The following is a 19,375-nucleotide window of genomic DNA, read 5'->3' on the forward strand; positions in this document are numbered from 1 at the left end:
AAGTGCAGAATCTGAAAATGCACTTTGACTCATGTGCACTGAACAAATATGTGGGTTTGAAAAAGTAGAAGCAGTGCAATACTTGGAAAATCTAGCTATGGGTGATGCAGCTCGTTCGTGGTTAGCTAAGATTCTGGAAATCCCAGGGTCAACACCTCCGTTGCTCACAACAGGGGTTCCAATTGTCCGGGCTACACTAAACTTTGAAGCAAAAGGGTGGCAAACGATCGTGTATAGCTGCATTGACCCATGCATCAATAAAATATGCTCCCACTTCCCTGTGCAGTCTTGGTGGCTTCAATTATGGCTGAGTATCCAATAAATGTTGGTGCCATCATGTCCACCTACATCACTTTGGCTGTCCAAAAGAGTGAAAGATCCTATCCGTACCCGAACTTCATCATAGAATACTTCAAGGATCAAGGGGTGGAGCCAAAGCATTGTGATACATAGGTGAAGGCCAAGAAGCCTTTCTCACAGTACCACCTTCAGGGAGCTGACAACCCAAAATTAAGGGTAAATCTACTACCTCCACTGGCCAGTCTGCGGAGCCAGTAGTAGTGGTTACTAATTCAGTTGCCGAGCCTTCCACAATAGCCGGTACTTCCACCGGGACAGCAGCCATGCCACCTTCAACTTTCGGACCACTTGCTTCTGCTAGACTATCAATGCCATTAGCAGTGCCGGATTTATCTACTTATCCTCAAACTGCGCTGTGAGTCTCCCAGACATTAGCGAGTCTCAACAACTAGATGCAGGTAGCTACTACAAAGATGACTGATATATCTAGTGCTGTTGCAGCACAGTCCTCAGCCCCAACAGAGCCACAAATACTTCCGTCAGTGGAGGAAACATTGAAGAAGATTCTAGAAAACCAGAAGACCATTACAGATACTACAGTGGAGCATGGGAAGGTCATTGAGGACTTGAGCAAGTAGGTCAAAAAGATGAAGAAGTTTAAAGCATCAAAGAGGTCGATGGACAAGTTGAGAAAGGAGGTCACCAAGATTGTATCTGACGGAGATCTGCCATTGGACCTGCTTATGGAGCCTTTAGTTCCAGCACAGGCAGCACTAGCAGTTCCTGAGGCACCAGAGGCAATAGCTGGCCTATCTGAGGAGCCGGTTGCGACCTCCCACATTGCTGAGGAGATGATCCAGATGCTCAACAACCCTATTGTCCCTCAGCCAGGTGATGATGAGATACACCTTGGGACCGAGGGTGCTGATGATCCTATGCAAACTAATACCACATATGGAGTTCTCTTAACTCTTTACCCTTTCTCTATTCTTATTTCTGTTAAGCATTGGGGACAATGCTTATTTTCATTTGGGGGGTGGTCTATTTTGATTATTTGACTTTGACATTTGACATTTGGGCTGTAATAACTCTAATACTATTTTCTTTCATCTTTATTTTCCTTTTGGTATGTATATATTCTCCCAATTTAATATAGATATTCATTTCCCTTATGTATATATTCATTTGACTTCAGTTTGTATATTCATTTATCTCGCTTTCCATAATTTATTTCATAGATTCTTTAGTTTGCTTTTCCTTAGTAGTAGAACTTCTTATTTACTTTAGTAGCTTCTTTTTAATTTTCTAGCTTCTTTTTATATTTTGAGTGAACAATAAGCCTTTGGTTTTCTTAATGCCATGGTTCTTTCCAAAGGTGGATTATGTGTGAACCAGGTGGCTCTTCCTAACATTGGATGACGTGACAACCTTATTAAGGGATTGAGTCCTTTTCTTTTATGTTTTGACAAATGTAGTAGTAATGAATAAAAGGGGTCTCAAGCATGCTTCACTTGGTACCAACACCTTTACCTATGATCGTATGGTTAAAAACAAGTTGTTGGCAGAAAATAGCTTTAGTTGTGACCCTTTTGACTCTTGTGTTCACTTAAGCAGTCATCGAGTGGTTCAAATCGAGCCATTTGTGATTCTCAATATTAGCTAGGATTTTTGTGGGCCCTCGACTCTATTCTCTTTAGCAATCCAGAAGCGTGAGAGGTAAGATTTTTAGTTACAAGTCCAAGTACCCGTGCTAATGGTCTAGAGCTTGCCCCGAATGTTTGTCTAGGTAAAATTCTAAGTGTAGTTTGGCTTGAGAAATGATTGTAGGATCTCCTTGATCCAAATTGAAATTTGAAATCTTCCATAGCCTACCAATGTAATATCCCTAGTCAACCTCTTTGAGCCAAAGCCCTTTTTCTTTCAATAACCACGTTACAAACCTTTATCTGTTGTAATGACCCTCTCTTGGCACCCGATCTTTTCTTAGCATTCTTAAGAAACAATTGGCAAAAACGTAAGTTTTGGGGGAGAGATGAGGAGTTTGAAAGTGACAAAAGGTACAAAGAAGAGAAAGAAGTGAAGAAAAGGGAAGGCAAAGAAAAGAAAGAAAGAACAAAAAGAAAAATGCCAAAAAGAAAGTGAATAAAGTGAAGAGTTGAAGGGAATTCAAAAGAAAATAAGGAGGAAAGGCTGAAGTAAATAGAGAAGGAGAAAAATGAATGTCATGATCAAGAAAGAGTGATGTTACGTCTCTCTAGTTCCCCCGAGGAAGAAGAAAATGACTCAAAGAGTCGAGAAAGTATGAGCCGAAAAGAGAAAATGGAGTGCTTAAGGAAAGATGAAACCATTCTATTCCTGTTACGCCCTGCAGTATTATGTCAATGTTACCCTTTGCAGTAATATATTACAATGATGTTATGCTTTGAAGTATTAAGTTACAACAGTGTTGCACCTAACAGTATTACATTACGGTAATGTTATGCTTTGCAGTATTAAGTTACGATGATATTGCACCTTGTAGTATTGTACATTGAATTTGTCGTAAGGTAATTGACATTAGTCCAAGCAAAAGATTATTTGGAGATTATAAGAATTATGTTATTTCACAAGTGATGAATAAATTCGTGAAGGTGAAAGGAGAAGCAAGCCAAAGAAATGAATTTTTCGTCCAAGTTTGGCATATTGGGATAAAATACAGCCCCAGCTAAAATACCCAGTATTTATGGACTAGTGACATGCAAGGTACTATATGCCCCTGCTAGTACGGTGTATAAGGTATGTGAAAAATGAGTAATATTTTAAGTAAGTGGGAATAATTCTCAATTTTGCGGGTAATTGATTAATTATTGGGTAATGGGATATTACCTAATAAATTATGGAATTATTGGATAAAGGATTAAAACCACAATTATGGAATTCTGTGGCAGCACCACATCCAATTTAAAGTGACTCATTAAGTCGTGCCTAGATGTCATATTAAGTCTCAAGAATATCATACGAATTTTTCTCTATTCCAGGTATGTTAAGGCTATCCCTTCTTTCTTTTGGCATGATTCATATGGTACGAACGAAACGTGCAAATGCACAAATTCCATAAATGACTCTATTCATAGAAGTATTAGAGATATCTATGTTCTTGAATTTTCATGTGTCATAATATTTTATCATCTGTTCATGTGTCTCAGAAAATTACGAAAGTTGAAAAGAGTTTACTTTATGATATTACTCAAAGGAAAAACGGTCTTATGACATTCCGAAAGATTTTATTAACGTATTTTTCATGCATTGCATTCATGTACATTGACCCATGACCAGATGGCGTTATATACACGTATATATATGTATATGGGATATGGAAAAGGTTATGGCGTTATATACGCACCACCACCTGATCAGCTGGTATACGTTGATGATTTTGCCCACAGTGGTCAAGATGAAATGATGGGATGCCCTTAGAAGCTGATGATATTATGAAACATGTACCTATGCACGACATGACATTCATATGCATATGCATGATACTATAATTATTTCATGATTTACAAAGTTATTCAGACTTACAGGTTGAGTCATGTACTCTATATTTCTTCCATGTCTGTTATGTACTTATTTATGTGCCTTACATACTCGGTACATTTTTCGTAGTGACATCCATTTTGCCTTGGGATGCTGCGTTTCATGCCTGTAAGTCCCGATAGACAGGTCGAGAGCCCTCCAAGTAGGCTATCAGCTCAGCGGAAGATGTTGGTGCACTCCATTTGCTTCGGAGTTTCTTGTTTGGTTAGTATGATTTAGACATGTATTATTTGGTATGGCGGGACTCTGTCCCGATCTTTATGATATTGATGTATTTTTAGAGACTTGTAGACATATGTTGTATACGTGAAAGATTGTACGGCCTTGCCGGCCTATGTTTTGAGTTTATAAATGATCATGTTAGCCTATTGGGCCCGTATGTCACGTGTATATGATGATATAATAAGAAAGAGACGTTACGTTGGTACTCGGTTGAGTAAGATACCGGGCGCCCATCGCGGCCCATCGATTTGGGTCGTGGCAAAAGTGGTATCAGAGCAGTTCTGTCCCAGAGAATCTATAAGTCGTGTCTAGTAGAGTCTTGTTTATGGGTATGTCGTGCACCACACTTATAAGCAGGAGGCTACAGGGCATTTAGGATTGTCACTCTTTTTCCTTACTCTAGATCGTGTGGTAGAGCTCACTTATAAGAATTCAAATTCCGAAATTCTATTTTAGTCATAATAAGACGATACCTACATCCGAAAAGAAGGTTGGAAAGAGATATCATTGTGGAAGATCTAAGTTAGAGGAATTGGATTTTTTGCCTACGATAAGCAAATGTGAGGTCTTTAGCAGATCATGGGTATACTGAAAGGTGTAAGCTTCTTGATAAGAAGCCTTAAGGCAAGAATGCCTATCCACCTTTATGATGAAAGATAATGAGAGATTAAGAAGATAAATATAACTACAAGTTTCAACAAGAAAAAGAAGCAAGATGAAGAAGGGTACGAAGCGCCCAGTTAATGAAGGTTAATAATGGTTATACTTCAGGCAGAGGAACATAAGCTTTTTGAGTTATATTCATCAGTAACAGAGGTATGTACAATTGGTTACACCCATTTTAGCTATGCCCTATGGGGGCTAACAGGTATAGTTAAGAGAAGGACGGGATATCAAGATCCGTCTAGGGTTAGGGTAACCCAAATTGATGAATGTATTGCTTGCGTTAGTTGACATCGCCAAAGGATATTGCAAATATTCTAATAGACCTCCTTGTGAGACACCCAGATGGTGCACTCTAGAATATCACAATTATATGTGAATACTAGCATGATCAAATATTTTTTCTCCAGATGATAAGCACTGAAAACTTGGAAGGGATAAATATTACCTTAGTGTGACTCTCGTCCTTAGTAGAGCGAGGACGTTGAGCAGCCCGAAGAGCCGATAAATGAAGCAGAGAGAGCTAAAAGCGAAAGAATGTCGTGTTGAAGTTTTCACAAAAAAAGGATATGCAGAAATATTAGCAGAGTAATGAAAAGAGAGATAAGGAAGCATTATGAATAAGGTGTGACACATGGATGCCAATGGTATAGTTTTACAGAACCTATAGCCAAATGAAGAAAGAGACAAAAGGTGATGGGCCTTAAGAAAACAAATAGTATAGGCCATACAGTCATATCCTAATTTTGGGGAATAAGTTCGTGACTCTACCATGATTACCATAAGAGAGAATTAAACCCTAGAATAATAGAAATCATTATGGGCAGGTGAACAGGATAAACTAAATATGAATTAGAGACTGAGTGATTTGATAACGATCGGCATCATAAGAATTTTAGATTGCTTTCCGGCGATAATAGAATGGACAACAGAAGAAGATTCATGAGTGTCGCGCCCCTTTTTTTCCCTCCACGGATAGAGGTCCGGGTTTCAACATTCATAGGGGAACAACTCGTTTCCCTTTGGGAATTGGGTATAAGAAGAGTTGCCACCTAACGGGTTATGGTGCGTTAGGGCACCTAGAGTGATTAACTCTTGGATTGGTTTGCATTACCAGAGATTAGGGTAAGGGCTCAAAATAACCTTGAGGGGAAGGTGTCAGGCACCCCTCTTGGTCTACAACTGTGGGTCCCAACCGAACTTATATTTACGAATTAGTCCATTAACCAAATAAATAGTTGAATCAAATAGGTTTCAAGTAAAGCACGTTGGATAACTCAAATAAGATAAAGACTTTGAAAAAGTTGAATTATAAAACAAAGTTTGAACAAAAAGGAATTTTGAAAAGGAGGAGTCCTAGGTTGATTAGCCTATAGGATCACCCCATACAATGTCCAGTAAACACTCCTCAATGAGGGGCTACACGTGACATTAGCGCGTAGTCATCATATCCCATATCTACCCTTCCCATCCCTTTAGTGGTTATTCAAAGCGAGTGTTGGTCAGCGACCTCTATTGCGTGCTGTTACCCATCCCCTCTTAATGGTCTTGGAGGGATTTAGGACCTGTACCTATAGGTGGTTCTAGACAGACCCCTAAGGTTTAAAAGGTGAAAATACTAAGGCGACAAGCAATAACACATAAGACTCTTAGCAAACAAGAACAAGAAGGAGCAAATAAGAGGCTCAGTTTACCTCCACAAGTAAGGCATGTAAACATCATGACTCAAAAACAAATAAAGGTCTTTTGTTAAACAGTATCCTAAGGCATGATGTCTAAGTGAATATATAGAAAACAGGTAGTTTGTTTTATAAGTTCAAAAGTAATGACCCTATCAGTTGCCTACTGATTTAAAGCTTGTTTAAACCAGAACAACATTAAGTCACAGAAACAGTTTTAGAATTGCAAGTTTTGAAAACGCCCTATAGGCTTGCCTATACGCGGAATACTGATGACTACATTTTATAGAGCGAAACAAGGCAGGTTTTGAAACGGACTCTTTAATCCCTATAGGCATGCTGTCTAATGATAAACTAAGGCAGTTTTAAAAGAACTCATTTCAAGGAAATATAAACCCCTAATTAAACTGATTTAGAAGTGAACTAATCGTGAGCCGAACTAATTTGTTTAAACTAAACTAGTTGAGACATATAGGCAGAGTTTCTGGCGTGGTTCCCTATAGGCATGATATCTACTTGTTTAATATTGATTTTAAAGACTTGCAGGCATGATGACAAATGGAAACATACATAAACACTTGTTATAACAAAAGTCGTATTTGGATTATATCCTATAGGCATGACATCGACTTGTAAAGCTGATTTTAAGACTTATAAACATGATTTCTGTTATGGCATCAATTGAGACCTATAGGCATGATTTCTAACATAACAAGATATAAAAGTCCTATAGGAATGGTTGTTTCTACTTATAAAGGAAAACACATCAAATTGTAAAGTCCTATAGGCATGGTTCCTACCCGTATTACCCCACAAACATGTAACTACCCACCCTTTCACTAGTTACCCCAATATTTGTTTACAAATTATTACAGACCATATGAATGAATTACATAAGTAAATAAGAAAATAAAAAGTTATTCTATAGGGAGCCTACAGATAGGCCTAGATTTTCAAAGCCTCCAATAGCCTCAAATGCCTCAATTCCATAGACAATGTCATAGTCTAGGTGCATCAAAGTTCCCTAAGGATCTCAAGGATCCCGGGCAATGCTTACACCTAGAGTTGATAACCAAAATTGAATAAGTGCAGTGTGGAAGGGCCGACCTCAGTATGCCAGAGTTCAGAGGGTTCTCAAGAGGATCCCAAGGCAGTACACATACTACAAGGGGCAGAACTTATTGACTTAGGAGTATAGTTAAAGTGCTTGACACAAGTTGAAAGGTTTTAGTGGGAAAACTGGATTAAAAGGAAGTTTGTTTGAAATAATTTAGTAAAACAACAGAGACAGTTTGAAAAAAGAGTAGAGTAGTGAACAACAATCCAAACACAACACCCTTAAGACAGGTTCATACACAGCCATGGGTCACATAACCAAAGCAAGTTCAGTAGTCACAAACAGGGGTCAAGGGATTTGTGGATACATAAACACTTGATTGTAAACACATAACAAGCAAAGGTCTTAGGAATTGGTATAAACATGCTCAGACACAACTGATTAGACATAGTCACAGAACCAACAATTCTTAAGGGGGTTCAGTATATGATCCACATGATTCAATCCCAGAACCATACAAGTCAGGAGTGAAGATTAAATAGAGGAGACTCATATCAGAGTCCAGATAGTGCAAGATTACATGGAGACAAATTACATAGAAAGAGGTAACATGCTCATACTGATTCTAGGGAAGGGGAGTTCATAACATGCTAACCATGTAAGCATATTAACTGCAGGTTTCATAACAAAACCATAAGCAAAAGCAAACTAGAAACAGGATGAATTGAAATAATAAAAGAACCATATTGTTGTTGGAACTTGAATTGAAATTAGAACATACCAATAGAGAAGACAACAAACAAAAGTGAAGGGCATGAGAACACAATAGTTAGACTTGGCTTGCAGCCAGCTAACTCAGACTAGTAGCAAGTAGCACAAAAGAGAGCAGAAAGTTTAAGTGTGTGTGTGAGAGAGAGAGCTTTTGAACCAAAGTGTTCATGTGTCTTATGTTAATGAGAGAGTTTGTATATATAATAGTTCGAAATTAGATAAAAATAAGGTAAAAATCATAGTAGCATAGTAATTATGGAACTCAGAATCAATTAGAGCAAAATCAGGACAAGTACTCTCTTAAGTTGAGGGAATTAACTCAAACGGTAAGAATAAGTAATAAATAAGGAAAGAAATCAGTGTATGACTAATAAAGAATGATTCAAATTCAGTAAGTATAGGGTAGACAATTAGGGCTAAGTTCAGAAACTCCAATTAAGGCAATAGTCCAGTAAGAATAAAATACCACAATAGACAAGGTAGGTGAATCAGTGAATTTGAATAGAAGAGGTAGAAATTGAGGGTTTAAAGGAAAATCTTTCAATCAAACCATAAAAATAGGAAATCCAGAATTAATCAACGGGGAAGTCATGATTCAGTATTCAACGTATCAATAGAGTAAAATAAGAATAACCAGTCATAGTAAACATGCAGGTTAAACAACATCGATAGAAAGAGGAAAGTCCGAACAATCAAGATGAACATAATCACATAGAGGTGATATAAGTTAGGCTAAAAACTCAGCACAACATATTCGACGCAAGATAATCACAGAAACTTAAACAAGAATCGAGTAGTCATGCTAACACACAGAATCAAACAAAGAATTCTTGAAAATTAGGGTTTTCAACATAGGCGAGTTGAAAAGGTAGTAAAATCATAGAATCAGTCGAAATATGCAAGAGATAGAAGTTTAAACATAAGGAATCAGTTTAAACAAAGTTTTAAAAGGAGTTCCGAAAACCCTAATTTTAGAAGAAAGTGAAAACCCTTTGAAATCGATGATTCTTGTAAAAGAGTCCCAAGAACAGTGTAAAATACTAAAGAAACAAACTTAAATCATTTTAAAATTGTACAGATCTACAAGATGTAGGCAGAAATTAGAGTTTCAGAAGAAACCCAAATAGAGATGAAAGAAGCTGTCTAGAATCCTAAGTATCATAACAAGCACAACATGATTTTGCTTGAAATCACACTGAAGTAGCCAAGAACAGACAAATAGCAAACCAAAGATGCACGTTGGCATGGCCCGGGGCACTTGAAGACCTTAGAGAAGGCAAACATAGTATTAGATGAGCCATTGGAGGCTTAGGAGTTGAAGGGAGATCACCGGAGAAGACTGGAGAAGAAGGTCGGCGGTTGAAGGAGATAGGGTTAGGTTGAGTGGTTGAGAGAGGATAGGAGATGAGAGGATACAAAGGCGGTGGTATCTGAATAATGAGCTAGGGTTAGGGGTCGTTTGGGATAAATAAGGAATGAACGGACGAGGGCCGTTGATGTTTTAGATCAACGACGGGATTTAACGGGTCTTGGGTCGGGTAGGAGGGTTTTAGGGTTTGGGTCAGGTGTTTTTAATCTGAAATTGGGCTGGGGTTGGGTTTAAATTGGGCTACAATTGAAATGCAAATCTGGCTATATTTTAAATAGCCAATTTTCCCTATATAATTTATAATAAATGATAAATAATTTCTGGAAAATAATTGCGTGTACTAAAATGATTTAAAATAGATATTTAATATTTTAAAATTATAGGAGATCAATTTTACGCATATAAATGTAATTATATATTAATGGGGCTAATATTGCAAGTATATGCAATTTACCTTTAAAAATACAAAATGCAATTATAAAAATATATAAAAAACAATTTAACCATATTTTGGCATAAATATAGAAATTAAATGACTAAATCAACAACACACTAATTTGAGGGATAATTATTGGGGATTTTATGAATAAAAAGGAAAGAAATAAATCAATTTAAATCCTCAAAATTATGGAAAACTAAAAATCTTGTGCATGCTTATATATGCACACACACACACACACATATTATCTTCTATTATGGAAGTATTTATGCATATTAAAAATATATAGGGAAAAATTGGGTATCAATAGTTGCCCCTCTTTACCCGGGAAGGATGACAGAGTTTTCGGGTAAAGAAATGATGGCCAATTTTGATCGGGTTGGATGCTTTGAAAGACAGGGGTTGGGCTCCGATTTTTAAGTTGCCTACATATCCCTGGTTTTACAGGAATCAGGCCATATGTAGTTCTGGATTCATCTGCGGAATATGCCGATGAAATTATTGCAAGGATGGACACGTGATGCGGAAGCGACTACGGTAAGCAGATTAAAGCTCGAGACGGTTGGAGGGAACTGGATCGAGATTTCTCCTGCTATGATAGCGGTTGCTCACTGATTGCCTGCAGATAGAAGATGCTACTAGCATGTATTTGTGAAAAATTTAAACATGATGCAAATTCCCTTTGGACCATGAAGGTTGTCTTCGGACGATTAAAGATGACGTCCTCAGACCATGACTTCCTGGGCTATGAATTGTTTAGTGAGGGATTCGCAGGCCATGAAATAATGTTCTCGGGCCATGAAGATGGTGCCTCCGAACCATGACGCCTTTGAATAAAGATATGCAATTTTTGAGAGATCCTCAGGCCATGGAATAATGTCTTCCGGCTATGAGGATGATGCCTTTAGACTATGACGCCTTTGGACAGATTGGCAATATTTCAGCCCAAGATATGCAATAATATGATGTTAACATGACAAGTCTTAATCTTGTGAAATGGAGGGCAGAGCTTAGCCCGATTGAAAGGCAAATAAAGAGTACTAGAAATAGAGCAATATTCGTGCAACAAGGGACATTGCTTAGTCCCATGCAGATGGGGAGGCAAGGATTATCCTTATGCAAGTGTGGAGGCAGGGATTAGCCTCATGCAAATAGGGAGGCAAGGATTAGCCTCATGCAATTATGGAGTCAAGGATTAGACTCATACAAATAGGGAGGCAGGGATTAGCCTCATGCAAGATGGGGTTAGGGATTAGACTAATGCAAACATGGAGTTAGGTATTAGACTCATGCAAATAGGGAGGCAGGGATTAGCCTTATGTAAGATAGAGTCAGGGATTAGACTCATGGAAATAGGGAGGCATGGATTAGACTCATACAAGATGGAGTCAAGGATTAGGCTCATACAAACATGGAGTCAGGGATTAGACTCATGTAAGTAGGGAGGCAGGATTAGCCTCATGCAAGTGGGGAGGCAGAGATTAGCCTTATGCAAGTATGGAGTCAAGGATTAGACTTATGCAAGTAGGGAGGCAGGGGTTAGCATCATGCATGTATGGAGTCAAGGATTAGACTCATGTAGGTGAGGAGTCAAGGATTAGAATCATGTAGGTAGGGAGTCAAGGATTAGACTCATGCAGGTATGGAGTCAAGGATTAGAATCATATAGATAGAGAGTCAAGGATTAGCCTCATGCAGGTATGGAGGCAAGGATTAGCCTCATGCAGGTATGGAGGCCAGGATTAGACTCATGCAGGTGGGGAGGCAGGGATTAGCCTCATGCAGATAGGGAGTTAAGGATTAGACTCATGCAGGTAGGGAGTCAAGGATTAGACTCATGCAGGTATGGAGGCAAGGATTAGCCTCATGCAAGTACGCAAGTAGTAAGTAAAAGTAGCATATGTTTTAGCTGGAGATGTATTCGATGTCTGATGTCCTGATTGATAGTGAACTATCTTTGTGTATACATATTTTGCTAGTGTTATCGTTACGTCAAATGTGCATGCGTTCAATGAAAAAATTGTAAGTTTTGTAAGAGGAGGTTGGTTCTTGCTTCGTTTGTCGGCTTTGCTCTGCTCCGTTCTGAAAGCCTTTCGAGTTCCCTTGGGTGACACCTGGCTATTATGAAAGTAGAGTTTTCAAAAATATGCAATATTTAAAAGACTAGATGAACTAGTGACTGTGACACATCTCAAAGAGGTTGCAACTCTCTTATGGAATTTTGAGGGTCCTCCTCAAAATTCTGCCCTAGTTTGGTAGATGATCTTTGATTGTTTGCGGATGATGGACCCTGCTGAACCCTCTCCGGAATTTTGAAAATCCTTCTCAAAATTCTGCCCCAGTTCTTAACTGATTACTGACTTCCTGGTATGCGATGGTGTTGGCTGGACTTGCTCTGGAATTTTGAGGGTCCTCATCAAAATTCTGCCCCAGTTTCTGCTTTGGGGGGGGAAATGAAATTTTATTATGATATGACCAAACCCATAAGGCTACCTACGTATCCCCTCTTAAATGGGAATCATGTCAAGCATAGTTCAATTATATCAAATGTAAAATATCTAAGCATAGTATCTCTTGATTGCGTCGGAATTGATTGGCTTTGGCCCAATTTCTCTGTCTATTTCTGCAAGTATGAGTGCTCCTCCTGTTAGTACCCTGTGAACCATTTATGGGTCTTGCCAGTTGGGAGAGAATTTCCCTTTGGCTTCATCTTGGTGTGGGAAGATTTTCTTCAATACCAGCTGCCCTGGTACGAACTGTCTTGGTTTGACTCTTTTGTTGAAAGCTCTGGACATTCTATTTTGATAAAGTTGGTCGTGACACACTACGTTCATAATCTTTCCATCTATAAGGGCTAATTGCTCATAGTGGCTCCTTGTCCACTCTGCATCACTGAGTTCAGCTTCCTGTATGATTCTTAAAAAAGGAATCTCTACCTTGGCTGGGATGACAACCTCGGTACCATAAACCAGCATGTAGGGAGTTTCCCCAGTTGATGTGCGAACTGTGGTGCGGTACCCTAACAGAGCAAAAGGTAACTTCTCATGCCACTGTTTGTGGTTTTCTACCATTTTCCTTAGTATCTTCTTAATGTTTTTGTTGGCGACTTCTACGGCTCCATCCATCTGAGGTCTGTAGGCTATGGAACTCTTGTGCTTGATTTTCAAAGCCTCACATATAGCTTTCATCAAATCACTGTTGATATTAGCGGCGTTGTCGGTAATACTAGACTCGGGACTCCGAATCGGCAGACAATACGATCCTTGACAAAATCTGTGATGACTTTCTTGGTTATGGCTTTGTAAGATGTAGCTTCTACCCATTTTGTGAAGTAATCAATGGCTAACAGAATAAACCTGTGTCCGTTTGAAGCAGTGAGCTCAATCGGACCAATAACATCCATTCCCCAGGCGGCGAACGACCAAGGTAAGCTTGTTGTATTAAGCTCATTTGGTGGCACTTTTATCATATCGGCATGCACTTGACATTGAAAGCATTTGCGGACATACTGAATGCAATCCGTGTCCATGGTCATCCAAAAATAATCGGCTCTGAGTATCTTCTTAGCCAAGACGAAACCATTCATGTGCGGACCTTAGGTCCCAGCATGCACATCCTCAAGTAGCTTAGAAGCTTCCTTTGCGCCAACACATGTTAGAAAACCCAATTCAGGAGTTATTCTGTACAAGTTTCCTCCGCTGTGGAAGAAGTGATTTGACAATCTCTGGAGCGTGCGTTTCTGAATGTGATTTGCATGCTCCAGGTATTCTCCCTTTGATAAGTATTCCTTGATGTCATGGAACCAAGGCTTTCCATTTTCTTCTTCCTCGACATGAGCACAATATGCCGACTGATTATGGATCCTCACTGGAGTGGGATCAATGCAGTTCTTATCTAGATGTTGTATCATGGATGACAAAGTGGCCAATGCGTTGGCAAACGCATTCTGAATTCTGGGCACATGTTGGAATTTTTTCTTTGTAAACCTCTTTCTCAATTCCTGCACATGGTGCAGATATGGCAGTATCTTGGATTTCTTGGTGGCCCACTCTCCTTTTGCCTAGTGCACAAGCAAATCTGAATCGCCGATCACCAGCAACTCCTGAACGTTCATGTTGACTTCCATGTTGAGCCCTAGTATGTGGGCTTCATATTCTTCCATGTTATTGGTGCAAGGAAATCTTAGTTCAACAGATACCGGATAGTGCTGACCCATTTCTGATACCAAAACTACTCCAATGCCTACTCCTTTGAAATTTGCGGCTCCGTCAAAGAACATCCTCCAACCGTCATATTCTCCAGTAATGTCTTCTCCTACGAATGATACTTCTTAATCAGGAAAATATGTTTTCAAGGGTTCGTATTCTCCTCCCACTAAATTTTCAACAAGATGATCTGCCAATGCTTGTCCCTTAACCGCCTTCTGAGTTATGTAGACGATATCGAACTCACTTAGTAGTATCTTCCACTTAGCCAGCTTCCCGGTCGGCATGGGTTTATGGAATATGTACTTCAGAGGATTCATCCTGGATATGAGGTATGTAGTGTAAGCATAAAAGTGATGCCTTAATTTCTGGGCTGTCCAGGTCAGAGTGCAGCAAGTGCGTTCAAGCAAAGAATACCGTGCTTCATAAGGTGTGAACTTCTTACTAAAGTAATAAATGGCTTGCTTCTTTCTTCCTGTCTCATCATGTTGTCCCAAAACACATCCGAAGGCTCCATCCAATACAGATAGATAAAGTAGCAAAGGTCGTCCTGGTTCTGGCGGGACCAGAACGGGTGGTGTGGACAGGTACTCCTTGATCTTGTCAAAAGCTTTCTGACAATCCTCTATCCAACTTAGCATCCTTCCTCAGCATCTTGAAGATGGGTTCACATATGACTGTGGACTGTGCTATGAAGCGAATGATATAGTTGAGACGTCCTATGAAGCTTATCACATCCTTTTTGCTCTTAGGTGGTGGTAACTCATGAATAGCCTTAACTTTAGATGGATCCAATTAGATCCCTCGATGGTTGACGATGAATCCCAATAATTTTCCCGCGGGAACCCCGAATGTACACTTTGCGGGGTTTAGTTTCAAATTGTACCTCCTTAGCCTGTCGAAGAACTTCCTCAAGTCTGCTATGTGATCTGCGGCCCTTTTGGATTTGATAATGACATCATCCACATACACCTCTATTTATTAGTGTATCATATCATGGAAGATGGTTTTAATGGCTCTCATGTAAGTGGCCCCAATATTCTTCAGGCCGAATGGCGTCATTTTGTAACAATATACACCTCATGGTGTGATGAAAGCTGTATTCTCTGCATCTTCTTCATCCATCCAAATCTGGTGATAACCCATGAAGCAATCTACAAAGGATTAGAGTTCATTCTTGGTGCAATTATTGATCAAGATGTGTATATTTGGAAGTAGGAAGTCGTCCTTGGAATTTGCTCTGTTTAAATCCCTGTAGTCAACACATACTATGACCTTCCCATCCTTCTTCAGAACCGGCACAATGTTAGCTAACCAAGTTGGATATTCAACCACCCTGAGAACTTTCGCTTTGATCTGCTTGGTAACTTCCTCCTTGATTTTTAGGCTCATGTCTCGTTTGAATTTTCTGAGTTTCTGTTTGACTGGCGGACACATGCGATTAGTAGGTACCTTGTGAGATACTATGGAGGTGCTCAAACTGGTCATGTCATCATATGACCATGCGAATATGTCCTCATATTACTTTAGGAAATGAATGTACTCTTCCTTTTCTATGGGTGACAAGTGAATGCTGATGCAGGTCTCCTTGTCGGTCTTGGCGTCTCCCAAATTTATTACTTCGGTTTCGTCCAGATTAGACTTAGGCTTATTCTCAAAATCTTCGACCTCCTTGGCAACTTCCTCGGGTATCTCATCTTTTTCCTCTGAGTCACTATTCTCATGTTGCATTGCATCATTTTATGTCATAGTCACTGGTTCATCAGGGAAAGTAATAATAACGCTGTGAAAAGAAAAGGGTAAAGATAGTAGTGAATAATAAAGAGCAAATGAATTTGATTAAAACTTGAGAAATTGTTCAGACAAAGCACTACTCGATGAATCGAGCATTTATTTTGAAACAAGTAAAGATTAAAATGAAACTACAGGAAATTTTAAATGCCTAAAATGACTATAGAAGTAAATCCTGCCAAGCTACCCAGGGACTCGGCGGGCTCGGAATGGTGTGGCAGTCCAGTTTCTGAGAACAACTCCCTTCGCCATAGTCTGAATAGTGAGGCCTTTTTCCTCCTTCTCCTTAATTATGGCACCGCAATCCATGTTCTCATCCTCCAAGAACAAATCCTTCAACCGAGCTAGTGCTTCTTCTTTTGTAGTCCCCCTTATTATGTAAACCTAGTGGAAAGCTTGTTCCAAACGTGGCACTGTCTGCTCAAGAGGGTAATATGGTTCATGTCAGGGAGGCGACCAATTCCTGTACTTTTGCCATGTGTACTAGTATCCGAGCCCAAAAGTGGTACCATGATCTTTTAGCTATATTGGCTCGTTGATACCTTGGAGGTTCTTTCCCAACCCTTTGCCGGGTTCATATCCGGACCATGCTAGTATGCTTTCTATTTTGTTGCTCCACCACTTATCCTTCTGGACGGCATTGATTCGTTTGATGTTACGATAGGTTTCCCCTCCTAGCCTTCTCCTATGTCCAATGGCTGGATGGTTTGACTAGTGTAGATGGGGTTACTCCCATCCCCGTGAATGATCACCTCCTGATGGTTCCATTCGAATTTCATGGCTTGATGTAGTGTGGAAAGCACGACTCCAGCAACATGGATCCATGGTCGGCCCAATAGAAGATTATATGTGGCCGGTATGTCAAGCACTTGTAGTTCAACGTCAAACCAAGTTGGCCCCATCTGCAAGCAAAGATTGATTTCTCCGATTGTGGCCCTTTGGGACCCATAAAAAGCCTTCATATTCATGCTTCCTACCCGTATCTCATGGAAACCTTTGTCCAACCTCTTTAGAGTGTCCAATGGACAAATATTTCGGCTCAAACCTCCATCAACCAGGACCCTGGTAATGAACCTGTCTTCAAATTGCACTGTGATATGTAATGCACGATTGTGATTCAAACCTTCGAGCGGTAGCTCATCTTTGTGGAAGATAATCTTGTGGCTCTCCAATACTTGAGCGACCATGCCGACCATTTCTCCACCAGTGATGTTATTGGGTACATAAGCCTCACTCAGTACTTTTATCAGAGCGCTCTTGTATGCCTCTGAATTCTGCATTAGTGACAGGATAGATATCTGAGCATGGACTTTGATCAGATGGTCAACAACAGTGTAATCCTTTGTTTGCACTTTCCTCCACAGGTCATCTGGCCTAGTCTCAATGATAGGCTACCTAGTAGTGGCATCCTTACTCAAACCTCCCAGGTGTTCAGGGGTATAGACTCTTCCAATTCTAGTCATCCTTTGTGCAGTGTCAGATTCCTTTATCTTGGCTTTCCCTTTTTGCCGAGCCTCAGCAACATAATACCATGGTGTTGCTTTTGAGTCAAATGGGGGTGTGGTTGATACTGTCACAGTAAAAAGGTGTGACCACTTCTACTTCAAATGGAGCGGAGGTGGCTGTGGGCGGAGCCACTTCCACCTCGAATGGAACTGATGCAGTTACCTCAATATCAATTGGTTCTTGAGTCTGAACCACAATAGGAGTAAGTGTGACTGCAACCTTAAAGTCATCGCCTTCTTGAATAAGCTCGATCGACCCCTTAGGGTCCCATTCTTCATTTGTCTCTATCACATGTACACCATCACCTCTGTGATCAGGGAGGGGATTGTTGCAGACATTAGGTGTGGCTTTGTTTGCTTGTATGACCTTGATGAGTGTCTTGATCTTATCCTTCAATGTTCGACATTCAGCAGTGGTGTGCCCTTTCATACCAGAATGGTACACACAAGTTTTCTTCGGATTGACCTATTGGGATGGATTTTCTAATGCCACGGTAGGAACGAGAGTGACGTAGCATGCGACTTTTAATCTTTCATACAGTTGGTCGATTTGCCCAGGAATGGTGGTGTATTATCTGCGTGGCTTGCGGTCGAAGTTGGGTCTTGGATAATTTTGGTGAGCTGGTGGTGATTGGATGTGGGATGGTTGGGAATTATAGGTGTGATGGATAGTGGCTGGTTGGGAATATCTGGGAGATGAAGGCTTATATGTAGGCGGTGATGCTTGATATGTGAGTGGAGGTGTTTGATATGTGGGTGGAGGTGTTTGGTATGTGGGAGGAGGTGTTTGGTATGTGGGTGGAGGGGTTTGATATACTAGTGGAGATTTTGGGCCCTAAGCCACCATTACTGCCCTAACATCTCTCTTCTTCGATATGCCACCTGATTGTAGTTCCTTATTTGTGGCTTGCAGTGGCTCGAAGTTCATTACCATCCCGCTCTTGATTCCTTCCTCAATCTTTTCTCCGAGTTTGATGATATCAGAGAATTTATGATTATCGAGGACCATCAACCTCTGATAATATTGCAGATCCTATGCCCTAACAAAGAATTTATTCATCTGTTTTTCGTCCAAAGAGGGCCTAACCTTGGCAGCTTCCGACCTCCAACAAGTAGTGTACTCACGGAAAGTCTCAGTAGGTTTCTTCTTAAGATTCTGAATGTAGAAGACATCCGGTGCATTCTCTGTGTTAAACCTAAACTGGTCCATGAAATCCGATGCCATGCTTACCCAATTTGACCATTTCTTGGGATTCTGGCTGATATACCAAGACAAAGCGTCTCCAGTAAGACTTCTCATAAAGAGCTTCATCTAGATCTTTTCATCTTTCCCGACCCCGACAAGCTTGTCACAATAGGTCCTTAGATGAACCCTGGGATTACTTGTACCATCGAACATTTCGAACATGGGAGGTTTGTACCCCTATGGCAGTTTGCAATCCGGCTATATGCACAAATCTTCATAGTTTAAACCTTCTATTCCTCTATCGCCCTCCACACCTTGAACTCGGCTTGTTAACTTCTTGAGTTCTTCAGTCATGTTTTTAATGAGAAAGTCCTTCTCGGAGGATTCCAGTACACAGGAGATTGGTTGAGTAGAATGAGGTACAGTTTCTACGTATATAGGGTTGCTTTGATGGGTGCCAAGAACTTGGGTGTAGTGATGGTCATTGGTGGAGTTTTGTGGATCGGGAATGGGTTGTGGTGTGTTTTGGGGAGTGTGGTAAGTGGTGGTTCGTCGGTACTGAATTGGTTGATGATGATGTTGTGGTGGAGTTAGTATTGGCAATGGATTGAT

General features: G+C 40.1%; 1 protein-coding gene across 1 annotated transcript; it reads right to left on the bottom strand.

Moving 5' to 3' along the window:
• Window positions 1–13,671: 13,671 nt before the first annotated feature.
• On the bottom strand, window positions 13,672–14,292 carry LOC138890136 (uncharacterized). Its single transcript, XM_070173498.1, has 2 exons — window positions 14,170–14,292; window positions 13,672–14,076 (listed from the first exon to the last, which is right to left on the bottom strand). Exons 1-2 carry the CDS (start codon window positions 14,290–14,292, stop codon window positions 13,672–13,674), a joined length of 528 nt encoding a protein of 175 aa, XP_070029599.1.
• Between the last annotated feature and the right edge of the window lie 5,083 nt (window positions 14,293–19,375).

The sequence above is a fragment of the Nicotiana sylvestris genome, chromosome 4 (genome assembly GCF_000393655.2).
Source record: "Nicotiana sylvestris chromosome 4, ASM39365v2, whole genome shotgun sequence".
NCBI classification, from domain to species: Eukaryota; Viridiplantae; Streptophyta; class Magnoliopsida; order Solanales; family Solanaceae; genus Nicotiana; species Nicotiana sylvestris.

Excerpts from the sequence above, each read along its gene's own strand:
- LOC138890136 (XM_070173498.1), bottom strand. The coding sequence starts at position 14,292 with ATGGGTCAGCACTATCCGGTATCTGTTGAACTAAGATTTCCTTGCACC. Across the intron at positions 14,077-14,169 it reads TGAACGTTCAGGAGTTGCTG|GAATTGAGAAAGAGGTTTAC; the intron begins GTGATCGGCGAT and ends CACCATGTGCAG.